At 37.9% G+C, this 18,785-nt stretch overlaps 2 protein-coding genes and 1 long non-coding RNA gene across 6 annotated transcripts in view; 2 read left to right on the plus strand and 1 right to left on the minus strand.

Moving 5' to 3' along the window:
- The window catches only part of LOC108874636 (myosin-7), a 12,261-nt gene extending 11,308 nt beyond the window's left edge, over positions 1–953 (plus strand). Inside the window, exons 36-39 of the mRNA XM_018663158.2 lie at positions 42–146; positions 260–355; positions 453–587; positions 821–953. Coding sequence (XP_018518674.1) covers positions 42–146; positions 260–355; positions 453–587; positions 821–841 — 357 coding nt within the window. The 3' untranslated portion in view covers positions 842–953. The remainder of the gene's footprint in view (positions 1–41; positions 147–259; positions 356–452; positions 588–820) is intronic.
- LOC108874637 (uncharacterized) overlaps positions 1–10,664 on the minus strand; it is a 26,696-nt gene extending 16,032 nt beyond the window's left edge. For all 4 annotated transcript variants that reach the window (XR_001959742.2, XR_001959743.2, XR_001959744.2 and 1 more), the window contains exons 1-3: positions 10,566–10,664; positions 2,842–2,920; positions 2,531–2,676 (exon numbers count right to left, since the gene is read on the minus strand). This is a non-coding gene — a long non-coding RNA (uncharacterized LOC108874637). The remainder of the gene's footprint in view (positions 1–2,530; positions 2,677–2,841; positions 2,921–10,565) is intronic.
- Positions 5,316–18,036, plus strand: LOC108874635 (myosin-7). The gene is made up of 38 exons (XM_018663154.2): positions 5,316–5,473; positions 6,090–6,298; positions 6,382–6,525; positions 6,619–6,775; positions 6,872–6,899; positions 6,984–7,095; positions 7,185–7,277; positions 7,381–7,444; positions 7,784–7,882; positions 7,977–8,080; positions 8,180–8,318; positions 9,072–9,190; positions 9,278–9,427; positions 9,516–9,686; positions 9,826–10,135; positions 10,274–10,353; positions 10,524–10,729; positions 10,863–10,986; positions 11,584–11,720; positions 12,140–12,395; positions 12,488–12,730; positions 12,904–13,080; positions 13,194–13,339; positions 13,423–13,513; positions 13,614–14,003; positions 14,276–14,402; positions 14,477–14,595; positions 14,681–14,877; positions 14,998–15,181; positions 15,264–15,429; positions 15,514–15,638; positions 15,738–16,046; positions 16,150–16,353; positions 16,431–16,727; positions 16,881–16,985; positions 17,063–17,158; positions 17,350–17,484; positions 17,910–18,036. Exons 2-38 carry the CDS (start codon positions 6,098–6,100, stop codon positions 17,928–17,930), a joined length of 5,826 nt encoding a protein of 1,941 aa, XP_018518670.1. The 5' UTR covers positions 5,316–5,473; positions 6,090–6,097; the 3' UTR covers positions 17,931–18,036.
- The last annotated feature ends 749 nt before the right edge of the window (positions 18,037–18,785 follow it).

The following is an 18,785-nucleotide window of genomic DNA, read 5'->3' on the forward strand; positions in this document are numbered from 1 at the left end:
CAATGCTGACTTTTGCTCTGGTAACATCCTATATCCTGCAGGTCAAAGAACTTGAAAATGAGGTGGAAAGTGAACAGAGAAAGGCCAGTGATGCTGTAAAGGGAGTAAGAAAGTATGAAAGACGTATAAAGGAGCTTACTTATCAGGTAACAAGCAGTCTACACCAAAGCATTTTTTATCAAAATTATATTCAGGATCAAAACATTTCAACATCAAAACATCAAAACAGTTTACTTTATGTTGTTTTTGTACTATTTAGACTGATGAAGATCGTAAGAATCTAGCACGTCTTCAAGATTTGGTGGACAAGCTGCAGCTAAAGGTCAAATCCTATAAGAGGGCTGCAGAGGAGGCTGTAAGTAATGAAATGCCAACCTCACATCTAACCACTGAAATTAAGTACTGCCTGGGCAAACCTAATATATAATGTATATGTTGTTTCTGTTCTACAGGAGGAACAGGCCAACAATAATCTTACCAAGTTCCGCAAGCTTCAGCATGAGCTTGATGAAGCTGAAGAGAGAGCTGACATAGCTGAGTCTCAGGTCAACAAGCTACGTGCCAAGAGCCGTGATGTGGGGTCAAAGGTTGGTATCACCTTGTTTATATATTGTAGATAATGAGGTTGTAGTCTTCTACTAACTTGTCAGTGGTCCTCTAGCAGAGTGATGACTATTTTTGCTACATTTTGATGTGTCAAAAGGATAAAAATACAAGAACATCTGTATCCATAATGTCAAATGACACAAGGTTAACATAATGCTACTGATCAGACCAAAAATACAGCCATTTATCTAGTATTTTCTTTCTTTTGTTTCAGAAAGGACTTGATGAAGAGTGAAGTTCCCACAGATTTTTATTTCTTCTGAGGCACCTGCTACTTGTATAATGGTGTCTCCCTAAGCATGTTTTTTTGTTGTTGTTGTTCTGTAGAATAAATTGAATTACATATACATCTACATTTTTAATGACTTATCATGACAAAGACTGTAGTTTCATATTTATAGGAAACTAAACTTGACTTATTTGTAAAATAAACAAAATAAACAAATTCCCATTCAAATTAAATTGAGAAATAAAGTAAATTATTACACTATTATAGTAATAAACAAAGAATAAATAAAAGAGATAGAGTGACAAAGAAAAAATGTGTCTGTAAATGTTTTCAAAGAATTGTATTTTAAGAAATCTGTTTTCCTTCAGCAGAAGTCAAAATTGACAAATCATTGTCACAGCATACGTGAATTACTAAAATGAAGAAGAAAAGTGAAAAAAGAGGTCAACTTTTATACATTTAATTTATGCATTCATTCACATATTTTTTCCTGTATACCATATACCTATACCATGGTCACCCAGGCTGTTTCTATTATATTAGTCCTTTTTAAGCTTTCTACATAATTCTTTGTGAGTGGAAACTTTTTGTCTTATAAGGGTAAGCATAAATTATAAAATTTTCACTTATAACATCTGTTACCATTAGCCAAGTGAATCTGATAAATGTTTTTTTAAAAAGTAAACAGTCACACATGATCAGCAGAGGGCTCACACAGCCTATTTCAATTTGGTTTAGAGGGTCTTTGGTAAAGAAGTCTCAAAGACAACAATTGACCTTTTCCTAATGAATATCATGCTATTTCAGTCCTTAGAATACTATGTAGCTGCTAAATAATTAGCAAGGTGTTTATGGTTTCATCTTTTCTTTGCAATTAAAGTGTCACAAACTATTTTTCTTGCAACATATAAATTCAAAATAAACACAAATACAGCATTTCTCAAAATTAATTGTGGAGAACTGAAAGAATTTTGTAATGATTGTAAAATTGTGTCTAAATTTCTGAGCATTGGAAAGTTCAAACCACTAACCTTCATTTCAGTGGTGGGATACAGAATGGTATAATAGATTTCTAAGCAAATAATCTAGAACTAGTGTAATCAGGGGTAGTGTCCTCCTAGAGACTGAATTCAAGAAACAACATTTCATTCAAAATAGAAAATCTGATAATTACAAAGCTTCACAAGTGAACTGAGAATACAACAAAGTCTGTTTGCTGGCACAACTGAGACAAATTCCACATCCTCAGTAAGTATCTTGCTGACATAAGTTTACTTATTAACTAATTAACTAATTTCTAGTGTGCAGTAGTTCTTCAGCAAAAGTGAAAATGTGATTATTAGAGGAAGATCTGGGTAGCCAGCATGAGCAATATACTAAATATATGCAGAACACTAGTTGACACACTGTCTGACAAGTGAGCAATCAAAAGTTTGTACAGACACACTGCAGCTAAAAGGACTAATTACCTATAATGGATCTGTAACACAATAAAACAAGAGCCTCATCAATTACCCCTTTTGTATCCCTATGTTTTTTTCACAACTAGTTTTGGACACAGCAATTGGACATTATCCAGTGATCCTGCTTGCTTTTTTACATAAATGATAAATGTAACAAGATTTCTTTCCACTTTGATAAGATTGCAAACTACAATGTCTAAAGATCTGAGCACGGAAAGTTGAAACCACTAACCTTCATATCAGTGGTGGAGGTCATCTCTTCTGTAGAAGCATGCTGTTTTCAAAGCCAAGCATGGGAAGGCCATTTGGGATACAGAATAGAGGCAGATTTCTGACAGCAGATAATCTAGATCTGGTGTATTTAGGGGTAGTATCCTCCTAGAGAGTGAATTGAAGAAACAACATTTCATACATCAAAGTAGAAAAATTGATAATAAGAGTATATTATGGTAAAATTAAACCTCTTTGAAATTTTAAAAATGAGATTAGAAGTGATTAGAAGAAAAAAAAAAAATGTTAAAATCTTTAAATAGTCAGCAGTACCTTTCTGTTATTTTGCCAAGTCCTGATCATTGCCTCATCAGAAGACAAGTAGTACTCAGTCCACACTGAGGTCTATAGTCTGAGATGAGTGGAAAGAAGACAAGGCAAGAGACCAATCAACTCTTGTAAGCCTCCATCAGAACTCAACACCCCCTTAGAAGTGACCTTTCACAACAGCAAAGAACAAAGACTAACAATAGCTCTGCTGGCTCCAGTTTCAAACTTAAGTGAGGCAAGGTGCCTCACACCTTCCCTTGTGCATTCATGTGATCATAAAAGTCAAAGACACAAGGACTGTAGACAGCTGGGAATGAGACCTTTAAAAACGAGTGAGTGCTCTGCTAGTGCCTGGAATAGACTGTGAAATAAGTGAAGGAGATGGGAATTCTAATACAAAGGCAAGTAAGGACAAGGCCTGGTGGGATGCACTGTGATCAAAAGTAGAGGACCACTAATGGCCTGGATGCATTACTGGCACTTGATATTGCTATATACGTATCTTGCTGTTATGTGAAATTTAAATGTTTAATTTGTTTATTTATTTCTATTTTTTGGTTTTCATCATTGGTTTCTCATGGGCTTATCACCTGTTGCTGTTGGTCAAAGAAAAAAACAAAAACCTGTCCTGACTACCTGCATCACAAGCTGTCCCCAAGCTGTCCTTTGAACCGCCAAGCCCCAAAGGCACCCAGCAGGAATTTCACAAGTTATCTTTGTCCTCAAGGATAAAAAGAAGAATACAATTTCCTGTCAACAGAATCAGGCCAAGGGCACTTGCAGTGAGCATCTTTTGGGTGTAAGTCTGGAGTATAGGTCACAACAATATAAATTTGTTTCAGAGCACAACTGTTTTGTATTTAAGTTTTTACTTTTTTAAAAAGATATTATAGGAATTTATGTCTACCTAATTTATGAACACCCAGGGAAAAGTAATAAATAATACAGTGAAAAACATGAGTAAAGCACAAATCTGAGATCTAAAATTCCAGAAAAACAATAAATGTCCGGTGAGGTTGAACTGTATATTGTTGTTATTATCATATTATTTTTCATATCTTTTTTAATACAGTTAAAGTAAATAGCTCTGGGAATCTGGTTAAAAACAGTAAAGGACAAAACAATGAACCATGTTGTATGTCTGAATAATTATACAACCTAAAACTATTTGAAGACTATTTTCATCATGAAAAACATGTACTTTTGATGATGATGATAATTGATACTGCACATACTAAGAGGAAATAATATCATCTGCACAACCTATAGAATCAAGAATCAAGAATTCTTTATTGTCATTATGCATACACATAAAATTTTGTTTGGTAGCTTTCGGCTTAAGAAAAAGACAGACAAAGACACAATACTTTAAAATATACAGACAGAAAAACCAACTATAGACACACTTTACATATGTACATTAAAATAAAAATAATGAAATGAAAAGGCCTGAAAAAAATTAAATGAAAAGGCCTACTATGTGGGCTACTCTCAAAAAAGAAATAAATTTAAAAAATAAATAATCGCTCCCACTCCACATTCACCTGCCTAGGTCAGTGCATGAACTGAACGTTCTGTTAGTCTTGGATATGGCATCCACATTTGCATCGCAGGGCAGTTCTGACAGATTACAGAGAGGCCAGTGCCATGTCATCGAAAAGTGTCCTTTATGTCAAGTAACTTATTTTTCATGTAATATGAACTGGCGGGGGATTGCATAAACAATGAAAATGTATATTGCTGGTAAAGCAAAGGAAACTATGCCAAGTGACCACTGTTAGACTAAGGGTATAGAACTGTTAACAGTGGTGAGTGATAATAAAGAGATCTCACAGCTGTGACCTTGGCCTTGTCTTGCCTTGCTGCAGACAACAGCTGCAGCTCTTTATTCTCCCTCTTGAAATGTATTTCACACTGTATCATTTGACTGACCATTGTTGAAGTTTAGAGCTTAGGATGTTTGATGTCCCATAAATCCTGCTTGCCTTCTAGTCTACTTTATTTAGTTAGAGTATAAAGGCACCGTCTATGTTAAAAACAAGACAAGACAATCAACGTGAAGCACAGTGGATTTGATTCAGTATTTAGTATATAGGTATTCTGACGAATTTGTTCCCTCCTGAGGTTTTCAGGAGCACGAAAAAAAGAACACACAGTGTAATGGATCCTTTCATGTGCTGATGATGATTTTCTACTCCTTACTACATACCATTAAAATTGTTTTATGAGGTAATCAACAAACTTGAAATATTTATTATTATTATTATTATTATTATTATTAATAATAATATTAATGTTATTATTATTATTATTATTAACTCACTCTGTTCATTATAATTCCAGTATTACTTTATTTAACTTATTGGGACAGGAGAAAATTACTGCTTCCCTACTTCCAGCCTCCCCCTTTCCTTGTCATGGTCCAGTCTGGCTTTGTTCACAAGGTGAGAGCAGCAAATAGCAGCACAAGGCTCTACCCAATTTGGAGAATGCTTTTTGTGATAGGCAACCTGAATGCCATTTCTCTGATATTCATCCCCATATTTGGTTCACTAACAACCTTTATTAATGGGGAGGCAGCCTGGTGTCAGCCACTGGATCCATCATTTCACTTGACAAAGGTTTAACATCAAAGGTAAGAAAAAAACCTACTCAAGTAAGCAACTGCTATGTTGTATGTGAGTGATCATTTTGTATAAGATGTTTAAGATGTTAAGCTGTTACCCTCAGCTATATACAGACAGTTGTTGCTGCCAGTTACATTTTGTAAGGGGTTATTTTGAAGATTAATTCTATTGCTGTGATTTGTTTCACTTGACATATTTGTGTTAAAGAAATAATGAGGTAGTAAGTGAATCTACCTTATATAAATAGCACAGATCCCAATTTATTGTGGAGTGAAATGCCAGTAAAATTCACAGTTACATTTATGTGACAGTAAAATATTTGATATTGGAATACAACATCAATTAACCAAATTACTTGTTTAAAGCATCTTGCTTTTATGTTGGCTACAGCAAATTAATCCCTTTTCTGAGTCTGCTATTGTTGTATGGCTGTTACTGCATATCAAAAGGCTTGAGAAATCAAAATTTTGTAAAGGACCCCTACATATCTTTAGAAATTTCATGTTAAATAAACATCCATTTATTTTAAATAACATATTAACAAATTCATGTGAATGATAATTCGGTGAGCATAGATTTTCAAAGGAAATCACAGGCTGATAAAAGATGTTTCATTCTTAAAAGGTTGCAAAATGGGGGATGCTGCCATGGCAGAATTTGGAGCTGCTGCTCCTTATCTTAGGAAGTCAGATAAAGAGCGTCTAGAAGCCCAGACTCGTCCATTCGACATGAAGAAGGAATGCTTCGTTCCTGACCCGGAGGTTGAGTATGTCAAGGCATCCATCACTAGTCGAGATGGTGATAAAGTTACTGCTCAGACTGAATTTGGAAAGGTATGTAATCATATCACTTCAGTTAAATGTATGCCAATACAAGTTCTGACCTCTGTGTAAAAATGTGTTATTTCTTTCTGTAGACTGTCACAGTGAAGGAGTGTGATGTACATCCCCAGAACCCGCCAAAGTTTGATAAAATTGAAGACATGGCGATGTTCACCTTCCTCCATGAGCCTGCCGTGCTGTTCAACCTCAAAGAGCGTTACGCAGCATGGATGATTTACGTAAGGCAGTAGCTTCATCTGTAACTTTTCTTCGTTGTTGAGACATCTCAGCATCTGAAACCACTACTCTCTATCCCTCTGTTAACATGATAGACCTACTCTGGCCTATTCTGTGTGACTGTCAACCCCTACAAGTGGCTGCCAGTCTATAACCAAGAAGTTGTTGTTGCCTATCGAGGAAAGAAGAGGAGTGAAGCTCCTCCCCATATCTTCTCCATCTCTGACAATGCCTACCAGTACATGCTGGCGGGTACATAATCTATTTTTGTCTTCATCTAATTTAAATGTTAAATCCTGATCTTATGTCATTTTAAACTGATACTTTGTTCATTTCTCTTGTTAACAGACAGAGAAAACCAGTCAATCCTTATCACGTAAGTCACACAGCCAGCAGAATCTATTCAGTAGTTAAGGGTTATAGGTCTTTGCCTAAAACCTCCTGTCTCTCTTCTATTCAGTGGAGAATCCGGTGCTGGAAAGACTGTCAACACCAAACGTGTCATTCAGTACTTTGCCAGTATTGCAGCTGTCCCAGGTGCTGGGAAGAAAGACAGTGCTGCTGAAAAAAAGGTTTAAGTCACAGTTAAAGCCTCTTTTTCTTTAAGCTTTTCCAAAATTGGGAGCAAATCTGAAGTTTTGTCTTTATTTAACAAAATCAGGGTACACTGGAGGATCAAATCATTCAGGCTAACCCTGCTTTGGAGGCTTTTGGTAATGCCAAGACCATCAGGAATGATAATTCCTCAAGATTTGTAAGTGTCTATGTGACTGCAGTGAGGCTACTTAATAATCATCAATTGACAGAGTTAATTTTTTCATATTAGAAATATAAATAAACACCACTTTTCCTCTTAGGGTAAATTCATCAGAATTCATTTTGACAACCGAGGAAAGCTGGCCTCTGCTGACATTGAGACTTGTAAGTAAAGCTAAATCCATCAGTGCATCCATTTTCTAAGCCTCTTGTCCTTTGTGGGGTTGTGTGGTGTTGAAACCAATCCCAATATGTGAGAGGCCGGATACACAATGGACAGGGTTTCAGTCTATCAACCCATGTGCTTATTACTATAACCACAGAAACATGTCCTGCCCATGTAAGACTAAATGATCGAAAAATGTATTCAGTGTTTGATCAATTGTGGCAGTTCTGATCATTTCTTTTAGAAAGTTTGTGTATAAACCTATAAACCTAGAGCAGATTGTCCTATATACATTATACTGGAACACAATAACATAAGATATATTATGCCTTTAACAGACCTTCTAGAAAAGTCTCGTGTGACCTACCAGCTCAAGGCTGAGAGGGACTACCACATTTTCTACCAGATCCTGTCTCAGGTTAAGCCTGAACTTCTGGGTAAGTGCACAATGAACACGTGGCACATGGTTGTAACTGCATCATGCATTGTATTATGAGTAAATATTTTCTATTTTGTCAAATATCTTTTTAGAAATGTTGCTCATCACCAACAACCCATATGACTACGCCTTCATCTCCCAAGGAGAAACAACAGTAGCTTCTATCAATGATTCTGAAGAGCTGCTGGCCACTGATGTGAGCTGAGTCCTTGATTCACAACAGCAATGTTTAGTCAAAAATCAACTTATAACGTAATAAGGGAATGCTAGCATTAAATGTTTTGATTGCAATTAGGATGCCTTTGATGTGCTGGGCTTCACTCAAGAGGAGAAGAACAGTATTTACAAGCTGACTGGTGCCATCATGCACTATGGTAACATGAAGTTTAAGCAGAAGCAGCGGGAGGAGCAGGCCGAGGCTGATGGCACAGAAGGTAAGAGAGGCTGTTAAAGTCTTATATGTACAAATGGATGACAATAAGCTGAGGCAACATCAATAACAATAATGATAATGATAATTGTATCTATGACATGTACAGTATCGATTTGCATTATGTTGCTTACTACTACATACTGATTTGTATGTTAGGCTCACCTATTAGTATCACTCACATATCATTTCAGTAGGCAAATATTGAAGTATGATACAAGGTTATCCAGTTTTGAAAATTACAATGCAATTCAGTTCAAACATTCAAACATTTTCAGTTAGTTCCATCAGTATACTGCATATATACAAAGTACATTACATAGTTGGGGATCAGCCTTTTTCAGGAAATTTTAACATTTTGCATTTGTTGCTCTGAGACACCATGCCAACAGCAAATAAATTCTATAGGAAATGTAACTCCTGGTTGGATTACATACAGGGGCAACATAATTTTCTCAGTGAAATGCTCAGTGAAATTTGTTATCAGCAGCGGAATCACTAGGAGGTGGATGGCGGGTCGCAGTAGTGACTAGGGTTTACATCAGAGTCCCATCTGTGGTTAGGTTAAGGCCACATAAGCACTGTCTTTAGGGAAAGGTTTTGTCTGAAGTCACTGTGCCCCTTTTATGTTTCTACAAAATGTATTTTCTGTTGCATATAAATGTAAACTCTAGGAGACAAGGTTGCAGGAGACAGGTTGAAAAGGCAGAGAAATATGTACTGTATATGTAACTTCTATATATCTTTATTTTCTCAGATGCTGACAAAGTTGCATATTTGATGGGCCTGAACTCTGCTGACCTCATCAAAGGTCTCTGTCACCCAAGAGTCAAAGTAGGAAATGAGTGGGTCACCAAGGGACAAAATGTTGCTCAGGTGAGAAAATAAGGTTTTTTTCATTCAATTCCAGAATGAAGTCCACAAAGGTTTATAATCGTGTTTTTTAATGTATTTGTTCATTAGGTGTATTATGCAGTTGGTGCACTGTCTAAGGCAGTGTATGAGAAGATGTTTCTCTGGATGGTATTGAGAATTAACCAGTCCCTGGACACCAAGCAGCCTCGTCAGTACTTCATTGGCGTGTTAGACATTGCTGGATTTGAAATCTTTGATGTGAGTTTGAAAAGAATGTATAATCTATATGAAGTTCTCTTTGGTTTGAGACAAAATGATCAAGCCTGGTCATACTATTTCATTACAGTTCAACACCTTTGAGCAGCTGTGCATCAACTTCACCAATGAAAAACTGCAACAGTTTTTCAACCATCACATGTTTGTGCTGGAGCAGGAAGAGTACAAGAAAGAAGGCATTGAATGGACTTTCATAGATTTTGGTATGGATTTGCAGGCCTGTATTGACCTCATTGAAAAGGTGAGTTTTCTTTTGTTAATTTAGGCCAAGTGATGAAGTTATATGACCCATAATTATTCCAGTATTCCATGTTTTTTCTTATTTTGCTTTTTACTCAGAAATAAGAAAATATATTTTTACTTCTTGATATTCTCCACAGCCCATGGGTATCATGTCCATCCTTGAGGAGGAGTGCATGTTCCCCAAAGCCACTGATACCACCTTTAAAGCTAAGCTCTATGACAACCACTTAGGGAAATCCAACAACTTCCAGAAGCCCAGAGTTGTCAAAGGAAAACCAGAAGCCCATTTCTCCCTGGTTCACTATGCTGGAACTGTTGATTACAACATCAATAACTGGCTGGTGAAGAACAAGGATCCTCTGAATGAGACTGTGGTCAGTCTTTTCCAGAAGTCTAACCTTAAACTTTTAGGAATACTTTTTGCTGGGTATGCAGGAGCTGATTCGGGTATGTTGACACTCAAAAACTAGTGTAACTTAAATAAAATTTACAGTAATGCAATAACAATACCATGATAAAATTCTTGATACAGATTCAATTACTGAATAATTTTCTGTTGACTAAATTTGAGTGATTTTTAATCAGCCCAGGAATCTGGTGGGAAGGGCAAAGGTGGTGGCAAGAAGAAAGGCTCCTCCTTCCAAACTGTATCAGCTTTGCACAGGGTAAGGGGGGGTTTTTCATTCATAATAGTCACAGGTCTGATTTAGATGTAGCATGTAGCATGTAGCACATGTAGCACATGTAGCACATGTAGCACAAGACTATTGCCCAACAAGATAGAAGAAACTGACCAAAAAAATTTATTCAAAGTTATGTGTTTAAAAACTTGCAGGAGAACTTGAACAAGCTGATGACCAACTTGAGGTCTACTCACCCTCACTTTGTACGCTGCATCATCCCCAATGAGACCAAGACTCCTGGGGCCATGGAGAATCCTCTGGTGATGCACCAGCTGCGTTGTAATGGGGTGCTTGAAGGCATCAGGATCTGCAGAAAGGGCTTCCCCAACAGGATCCTCTATGGAGATTTCAAACAGAGGTTTGCATATGATGAATTAGCCTGCATTTATAAACCAATGAAAACAGATGATTGTCATGTCAGAATTGCTGTTTTGTCTTAAAAAATATTTCACAACATTCAAATCACTGTATCCGTTTTATTTGTGTCAAAGATACCGTATTTTGAACCCTAATGCCATTCCTGAGGGACAGTTCATTGACAACAAGAAGGCAGCTGAGAAACTGTTGGGTTCTCTGGATATTGACCACAACCAGTACAAACTGGGGCACACTAAGGTCAGTATGTATACAATAGAAAATTAATTTTGCATAACAGATATGTTTTTAATGACTAGATAGATAGGTAAACCTTAAATGGCCCAATAGGAACACATTCCACACGGAATCATACAGATATCATAGACACCCAGCACTGACGTCCCTACCTATGTCCCAACTTATACCTGTATATACTTAATATACACACATGAATGGGTGTGGATCTGTACAGCACTGTCAACAATGCAGTTTTTTTTTAGAGATTCTGTGGCTGAGGGGACAGTGATTAGTGTCAAATGCGAGTGCAAGGCATGTAATGGCTCTGTCATTCATGTCTGAGAGGTTGGGGGTAGGGAGGCAATGATCTTGAAAGTAATCCCGATAAGTTTGTGTTTTGTTGGAGATGGTTAACATTGCAAAGAAATAAGGGGAACAGCACAATAGGATGGGTTGAATTATATTATATTAAAACAGCAACAGCTGGCAAGGGACAACAGAACGTTTGCATGTGACATGGGTTAGGATTGTTTATGGCTATCAGGGATGATCAAAACTGAATTTATTGTCAGTACTGAGTCCAAGATATTCAAGGCTGAATCTGCCTCTGTTCAAAAGGTATTCTTCAAGGCTGGACTGCTCGGTCAGCTAGAGGAGATGCGGGATGACCGATTAGCACTAATTATCACTGGTATTCAAGCTCGGTCACGAGGCCTTCTGGCAAGAATTGAATTCCAGAAGATCGTTGAACGCAGGTAACCGCTCACAGCACAACCAAACTTTGTCAGTCAAGTCAAATGAATTATCGTTATTATTCATATAGCCCAATATCACAATTTCTTCTCAATAGGCTTTAAAATCTGTACAACACACCTATACCCAATTTTGGGTAAGGAAAAACTCCAGCAAAATAAATAAATAAATAAAAACTATCAATCTGTTAAAAATGGAAGAAACCAAATCAAAAAGCATTACCTCAAAGTATATGCGTACTCTGCCTTACAAACACAAACCAAATAGTACCTGCCACTGCAATATAGATGAAACACAGGAGAGCATTGTGAAGGGTAGAAACTAATTTAAGTGTAGTGAAAAGTACATTTTGTGCAACCATTATAAAAGTTGAATTTCCCTGCCACAGAGGGCTTTAAAGACAACAATCTGTTATCCACAGAGATGCACTACTTGTGATCCAGTGGAACATCCGCGCTTTCATGGGGGTCAAGAATTGGCCCTGGATGAAGATGTACTTCAAAATCAAGCCTCTGCTGAAGTCAGCAGAGACTGAGAAGGAGATGGCCAACATGAAGGAAGAGTTTGCCAAACTGAAGGAGGCTTATGCAAAATCAGAAGCCCGCAGAAAGGAACTAGAGGAAAAAATGGTCACTCTTCTCCAAGAGAAGAATGACCTGCAGCTCCAAGTTCAGACTGTATGTCTTAAAATCTGTCAGTATTAAAAAATTACATTAAAATCAGACTGAGTCTCCCAAGGTGTAATGCTGTGCCTTTTCAACAATAACAGGAGCAAGATAATCTGTGTGATGCTGAAGAAAGATGCGAGGGGCTGATTAAGAGCAAGATTCAGCTGGAGGCAAAAATCAAAGAGCTGACAGAAAGACTGGAGGATGAGGAGGAGATGAATGCTGAACTGACTGCTAAGAAGAGGAAGTTAGAAGATGAGTGTTCTGAACTGAAGAAAGACATTGATGACTTAGAGTTAACTCTGGCAAAAGTGGAAAAAGAGAAACATGCCACTGAAAACAAGGTGCCATAAACTTTCTTTAACCTTCTTTTTCTTTTACAGAGTATTTCTGCTCTTGATCCATACTGGCAAATTTTCCATCTAAATTATTACTTTTGTTGCATATACACAGGCATGCAGGTGCTGCCATGGGTCTTGGATTTTGACTAAAAATTGATTCATTTTACTTGGAACAGGTCAAGAACCTGGTAGAAGAGATGGCTGCACAGGATGAAATCATTGCCAAGTTGACCAAGGAAAAGAAAGCCTTACAGGAAGCTCACCAGCAAACACTGGATGACCTGCAGAGTGAAGAAGACAAAGTCAACACTCTGACCAAGGCCAAGGCAAAGCTGGAGCAGCAAGTGGATGATGTAAGAACATAGTAAATGAGTTTGTGATAACATGTTTTAAGAACAATGAAATAGAATAAAAAGAGTACTGGAATAATAATAATAAATTAAACTGCAATTTTCACCTACCACAGCTTGAAGGATCCCTTGAGCAAGAAAAGAAAATACGCATGGATCTGGAGAGAGCAAAGCGGAAACTTGAGGGAGACCTAAAGTTAGCTCAAGAAAGCATTATGGACCTGGAAAATGACAAACAGCAGCTTGAAGAGAGGCTGAAAAAGTAATGAGATGTGAACTTTTAACATACAAATTGATTTTACATAATTTTGACGGCTATTGCACTAAAGAAAATTTTATCCACAGGAAAGATTTTGAAATCAGCCAACTCAATGGCAAAATAGAAGATGAACAGGCAATGAGTGCTCAGCTTCATAAGAAACTGAAGGAGCTGCAGGTAATGTTAAATATGATGAAGATGGTTGATTTTCTTGCGCAGGGATGTGACAATTGACCAATGCTACAGTTTAATACAAAAAACTTTGACTGTGGTCTAGGCCCGTATTGAAGAGCTAGAAGAAGAACTTGAGGCAGAGCGAGCTGCCAGAGCCAAGGTTGAGAAGCAGAGGGCAGACTTGTCCAGAGAGCTGGAGGAGATCAGTGAGAGGCTGGAGGAGGCTGGTGGAGCAACAACTGCCCAGATTGAGATGAACAAGAAGAGGGAGGCTGAGTTCCAGAAACTCCGCAGAGACCTTGAAGAGGCCACTCTGCAGCATGAAGCCACTGCTGCCACACTCAGGAAGAAACAAGCAGACAGTGTTGCTGACCTGGGAGAGCAGATTGATAACCTGCAGAGAGTCAAGCAGAAACTGGAGAAAGAGAAGAGTGAGCTCAGACTTGAGTTGGATGATGTGGTCTCCAGTATGGAACATATTGTGAAGGCAAAGGCAAGCTAAATTGACAAAATAATTTTGTGCTAATTTTGTGGGGTGATATGTGAGTGAGCTGGATGATGTGGTCTCCAATATGGAGCAAACTGTCAAGGCTAAGGTAAAATATTTTTTAAGTATTACATGTTTTTCTATTCACTGGTAGATTAACACTTTGTTCATCTAAGACCATATACCGTGTTGAACAGCTGAACTGTCTCCTAATTTTTTACTAAAACTTTCTAAGCACTTTGTTCATGTGTCATTTTTAATGCTTTTTTGTTTTTCAGAATAATTTGGAGAAAATGTGCAGAACTCTGGAAGACCAAATGAATGAATATAAAACAAAGGCAGAAGAGGGACAGCGTACTATTAATGACTTCACCATGCAAAAAGCAAAGCTTCAAACTGAGAATGGTATGCATTTGATTTGAAGTATGTAGTTTTGGGGTAATTATGAGGTACTAAATTTATATTTTATTCAATATTAGGTGAACTTTCAAGGCAGCTTGAGGAAAAAGATTCCCTGGTGTCGCAACTCACCAGAGGAAAACAGTCCTACACTCAGCAAATTGAAGACCTTAAAAGACAACTGGAGGAGGAAGTCAAGGTAGGAACCAAACTACAATGAGACCTCATCTAGTACAGATTAAATGCTGGTACAAGAGAAGCAGTAAAATATGCTTTTATTTCAGGCCAAGAATGCATTAGCCCATGCTGTGCAGTCTGCCCGTCATGACTGTGACCTGCTCAGGGAGCAGTATGAGGAGGAGCAGGAGGCCAAGGCTGAACTGCAGCGCAGCATGTCCAAGGCAAACTCTGAGGTGGCTCAGTGGAGAACTAAGTATGAAACTGATGCTATTCAGAGGACAGAGGAACTGGAGGAGGCAAAGTAAGACCATTTGAGATTCAAATTCATTATTTAATCTGTAATTCCTAAAAAGAAAATTTACTTTGTCATAGTGGCACAACTGCAGGAATATTAAATGATTTGAATGATTGATTTCATAAGGAAAAAGTTGGCTCAGCGTCTGCAGGAGGCTGAGGAGGCTGTTGAAGCAGTGAATGCTAAATGTTCCTCTCTGGAGAAGACCAAACACAGACTGCAGAATGAGATTGAAGATCTCATGGTGGATGTGGAGAGGTCTAATGCTGCTGCTGCTGCTCTGGACAAGAAGCAAAGAAACTTTGATAAGGTAGAATTTTATACATATATGGCCATCTTGCTGTTTTCTGTAAAGAATTATTAAGTATGACATTTAAGCACACATATTTCAGATCTTGGCAGAATGGAAACAGAAATATGAGGAGTCTCAAACAGAGCTGGAGAGCGCTCAGAAGGAAGCCAGGTCTCTGAGCACTGAACTCTTCAAACTGAAGAACTCTTATGAAGAATCTCTTGAACATTTGGAGACCCTGAAGAGAGAAAATAAAAATCTGCAAGGTGTGGGTTACAACAGCTTACACCTCTACAGCATAATTGGTTCTATTGGCTAAACCACTGATAATGTTACATTTTGTTTCTCAGAGGAAATATCTGACCTCACTGAACAAATTGGTGAGGGTGGAAAGAATATTCATGAGCTTGAAAAGATTCGAAAACAGTTGGAGCAAGAGAAGTCAGAGATACAAACAGCTCTGGAGGAAGCAGAGGTATGTTGTGCCTCCTGATGAAGGACCTCAAGCACATTAATGTGTCTGCAACAAGTAAAATCCTTCAAATGGAATATAACATCCTGTTTGTCTTTCTAGGCTTCACTGGAGCATGAGGAAGGGAAGATTCTCAGAGCCCAGCTCGAGTTCAATCAGGTGAAAGCTGACATTGAGCGCAAGCTGGCTGAGAAAGATGAAGAGATGGAACAAGCAAAGAGAAACCAACAGCGAATTGTGGACACCCTTCAGAGCTCTCTTGAGGCTGAGACTCGCAGCAGGAATGAGGCCCTCCGCTTGAAAAAGAAGATGGAGGGAGACCTCAATGAGATGGAGATCCAGCTTAGCCAGGCCAACAGGCAGGCAGCTGAGGCCCAGAAACAACTCAAATCTGTTCATGCACATCTAAAGGTATATGTTTTAGAATAAAAGAAAAAAGAAAACCTTGTACATCTTGGATTATAAATTACTACTTGTTTTAACTTATTTTATAATATATTTCACGCTTTTCCAGGATCTTCAGCTCCAGCTCGATGACTCTCTGCGAGCCACTGATGATATGAGGGAAAACATTGCCATTGTTGAGAGACGCAACAACCTGCTTCAAGCTGAAGTGGAGGAGCTCAGGTCTGCTCTAGAGCAAACTGAGAGAAGTCGCAAATTTGCTGAGCAAGAGCTGCTGGATGTTAGTGAGAGAGTGCAGCTACTGCACTCACAGGTAGGATGCAGTCACTGCACCTGGCACAGTTCTTTCCTATTATTGTGAATTTACTGAGGAATTTTGCATTTAACCAGAACACCAGTCTGCTAAACCAAAAGAAGAAACTGGAGGCTGATATATCCCACCTTCAAACTGAAGTGGAGGAGGCACTGCAAGAATGCAGAAATGCTGAGGAGAAGGCCAAGAAGGCCATTACTGATGCTGCCATGATGGCAGAGGAGCTGAAGAAAGAGCAGGACACCAGTGCTCACCTGGAGCGTATGAAGAAGAACATGGAACAAACCATCAAAGATCTGCAGCACCGTCTGGATGAAGCTGAACAGATCGCTATGAAGGGAGGCAAGAAGCAGATACAGAAACTCGAGGCCAGGGTGAGTGTCAATAATGTCCAGGACAATAAATGAGCTATCTCATGCCATCACTAAATCATTAAAAAGAAATATACCATAACACCCGCCAACATTCCCCATAATAAAGAAGTCTGCACAGAGTTATTTAATATACCTCAATCATTCCCTCAACAGATCAGAGAACTAGAAAGTGAAGTAGAGGCTGAACAAAGAAAGTCCAGTGAGTCTGTCAAGGGAATACGAAAATATGAGAGACGAATCAAAGAGTTGACTTATCAGGTAAGTTTCAGTTCATTACATTAGGAGTATGTATATCTGTTCAAAATTAAAATTAATTTGTTCTTTTTTGTTTTCAGACAGAAGAGGATCGTAAGAATCTTGCCCGGCTGCAAGATCTAGTAGACAAGCTGCAGCTAAAGGTCAAATCTTACAAGAGAACTGCAGAGGAAGCTGTAAGTACTCTCAGTATTTAGAGCTGGGAAATATAGCCAAAATAATAGACTTGATGAAATGAGTTCATCACAGGATTTTTCAGCACAACATCTTAGAATAAACTAATGACATTTGATTTGCACAGACCTTTAGAAACTAATCTATTACTGAACTAACTAACTGATGAGGATTTTGTGTGTCTGTTTTACAGGAAGAACAGGCAAACAGTAATCTTGCCAAGTTCCGTAAGATACAACATGAGCTTGATGAAGCTGAAGAGAGAGCTGATATAGCTGAGTCTCAGGTCAACAAGCTACGTGCCAAGAGTCGTGATGTGGGGTCAAAGGTCAGTTACTGATTATTTTTTTCTTTTTTGTGTTGGAATGTGCTTGTTTAGGGATAATGGGGCTACAATAAATATAGCAATAATGCTGCTGCCACGTGGAAAATGGATTATAATTGAAATCTAAAATAATATATAATATAAATAACATTATATTATATCATATATATATATATATATATTATATCAGAGATTATACTGAACAATGTGAAGCCAGTGTAATATGTAAAAGGAGCTAGTATGTTAATACCAGAGTCCACTAATGCCGCTAGTAAAATAGCATAGTGTCTACAATACTTTTTAATATGCTGGACAGTATATCTAAGGATTTTGATTGCTGCATTGCCTCACAGATTAGTACCATGTATAAATTAACCTTTTGAACAATAAGAGATTTGTATAATTGTTTTTTCTTTTTCTTAATTTAGAAAGGACATGATGAAGAGTAAAGCTCATGGAATGCACTGTTATTCCTGAGGCACCTGATGTCTGAATAATGGTGTCTCCCTAAGCATGTGGAGTGTTCAGTAGAATAAAATTTATCTGCATCTCAAACTGTGTCTTGGATTTCTACAAATACAAATACTTTTTACCTGTTTGGAGAATGCTGTCCATCTCAACAGCGAGGACCTGCTTGCAGAAGAGCCTACTGAAATCATCATGGCTACAGGCATAATTATCTACTGTCTTTTCAGCCAAATGCAAAACTTATAAAGATGTATTACTGCTCCTTCAGACTTTGTTGGGCATTCAGGAGGGAAGCATCAAACTGTGTTGTAATCTTTTGGTCTTTTTATCTTCCATATACCAGTTAATGGTCAATGAGGAACGTTGATAATAGCAATGTTCTTATTTTTAAATTAATGTTAATGTTAATTTTAATTTAGCATTAGAATGGCAGGCTACAGTTTTATGTCCATTACAAGATTAGTCAAATTTGCGATATCATAAATCTGTCTTGGAATATAGTTATTGCTCTACATTACAGGCAACAGTGATCAGTTATGGCTATATTATGTACCACTAATAGTAATTATTTTGTCTTGTACCTCTGACCATACTCAGCGATCTTGATGGGTTGTTTGGGTGTGGCCAGAAATGTGCTCTGTTGTACACGTAACCACACCCAGCAGTGATGTCACCAGAAGTACACTTCTTCATCACTGCAGAGGGGTGAAAAGTTAAAACAATACAAGTCAGATTAGTGTCAGGTTGCTCTTTTAAGGTGCAGACCATATCACTAAGTAGTGTGATTACCCTGAATTTATGAGCTATCACCCTGGTGATGTAACTGAAGGATCAGC

Source organism: Lates calcarifer, unplaced genomic scaffold, assembly GCF_001640805.2.
Source record: "Lates calcarifer isolate ASB-BC8 unplaced genomic scaffold, TLL_Latcal_v3 _unitig_548_quiver_955, whole genome shotgun sequence".
Classification (NCBI taxonomy): domain Eukaryota; kingdom Metazoa; phylum Chordata; class Actinopteri; family Centropomidae; genus Lates; species Lates calcarifer.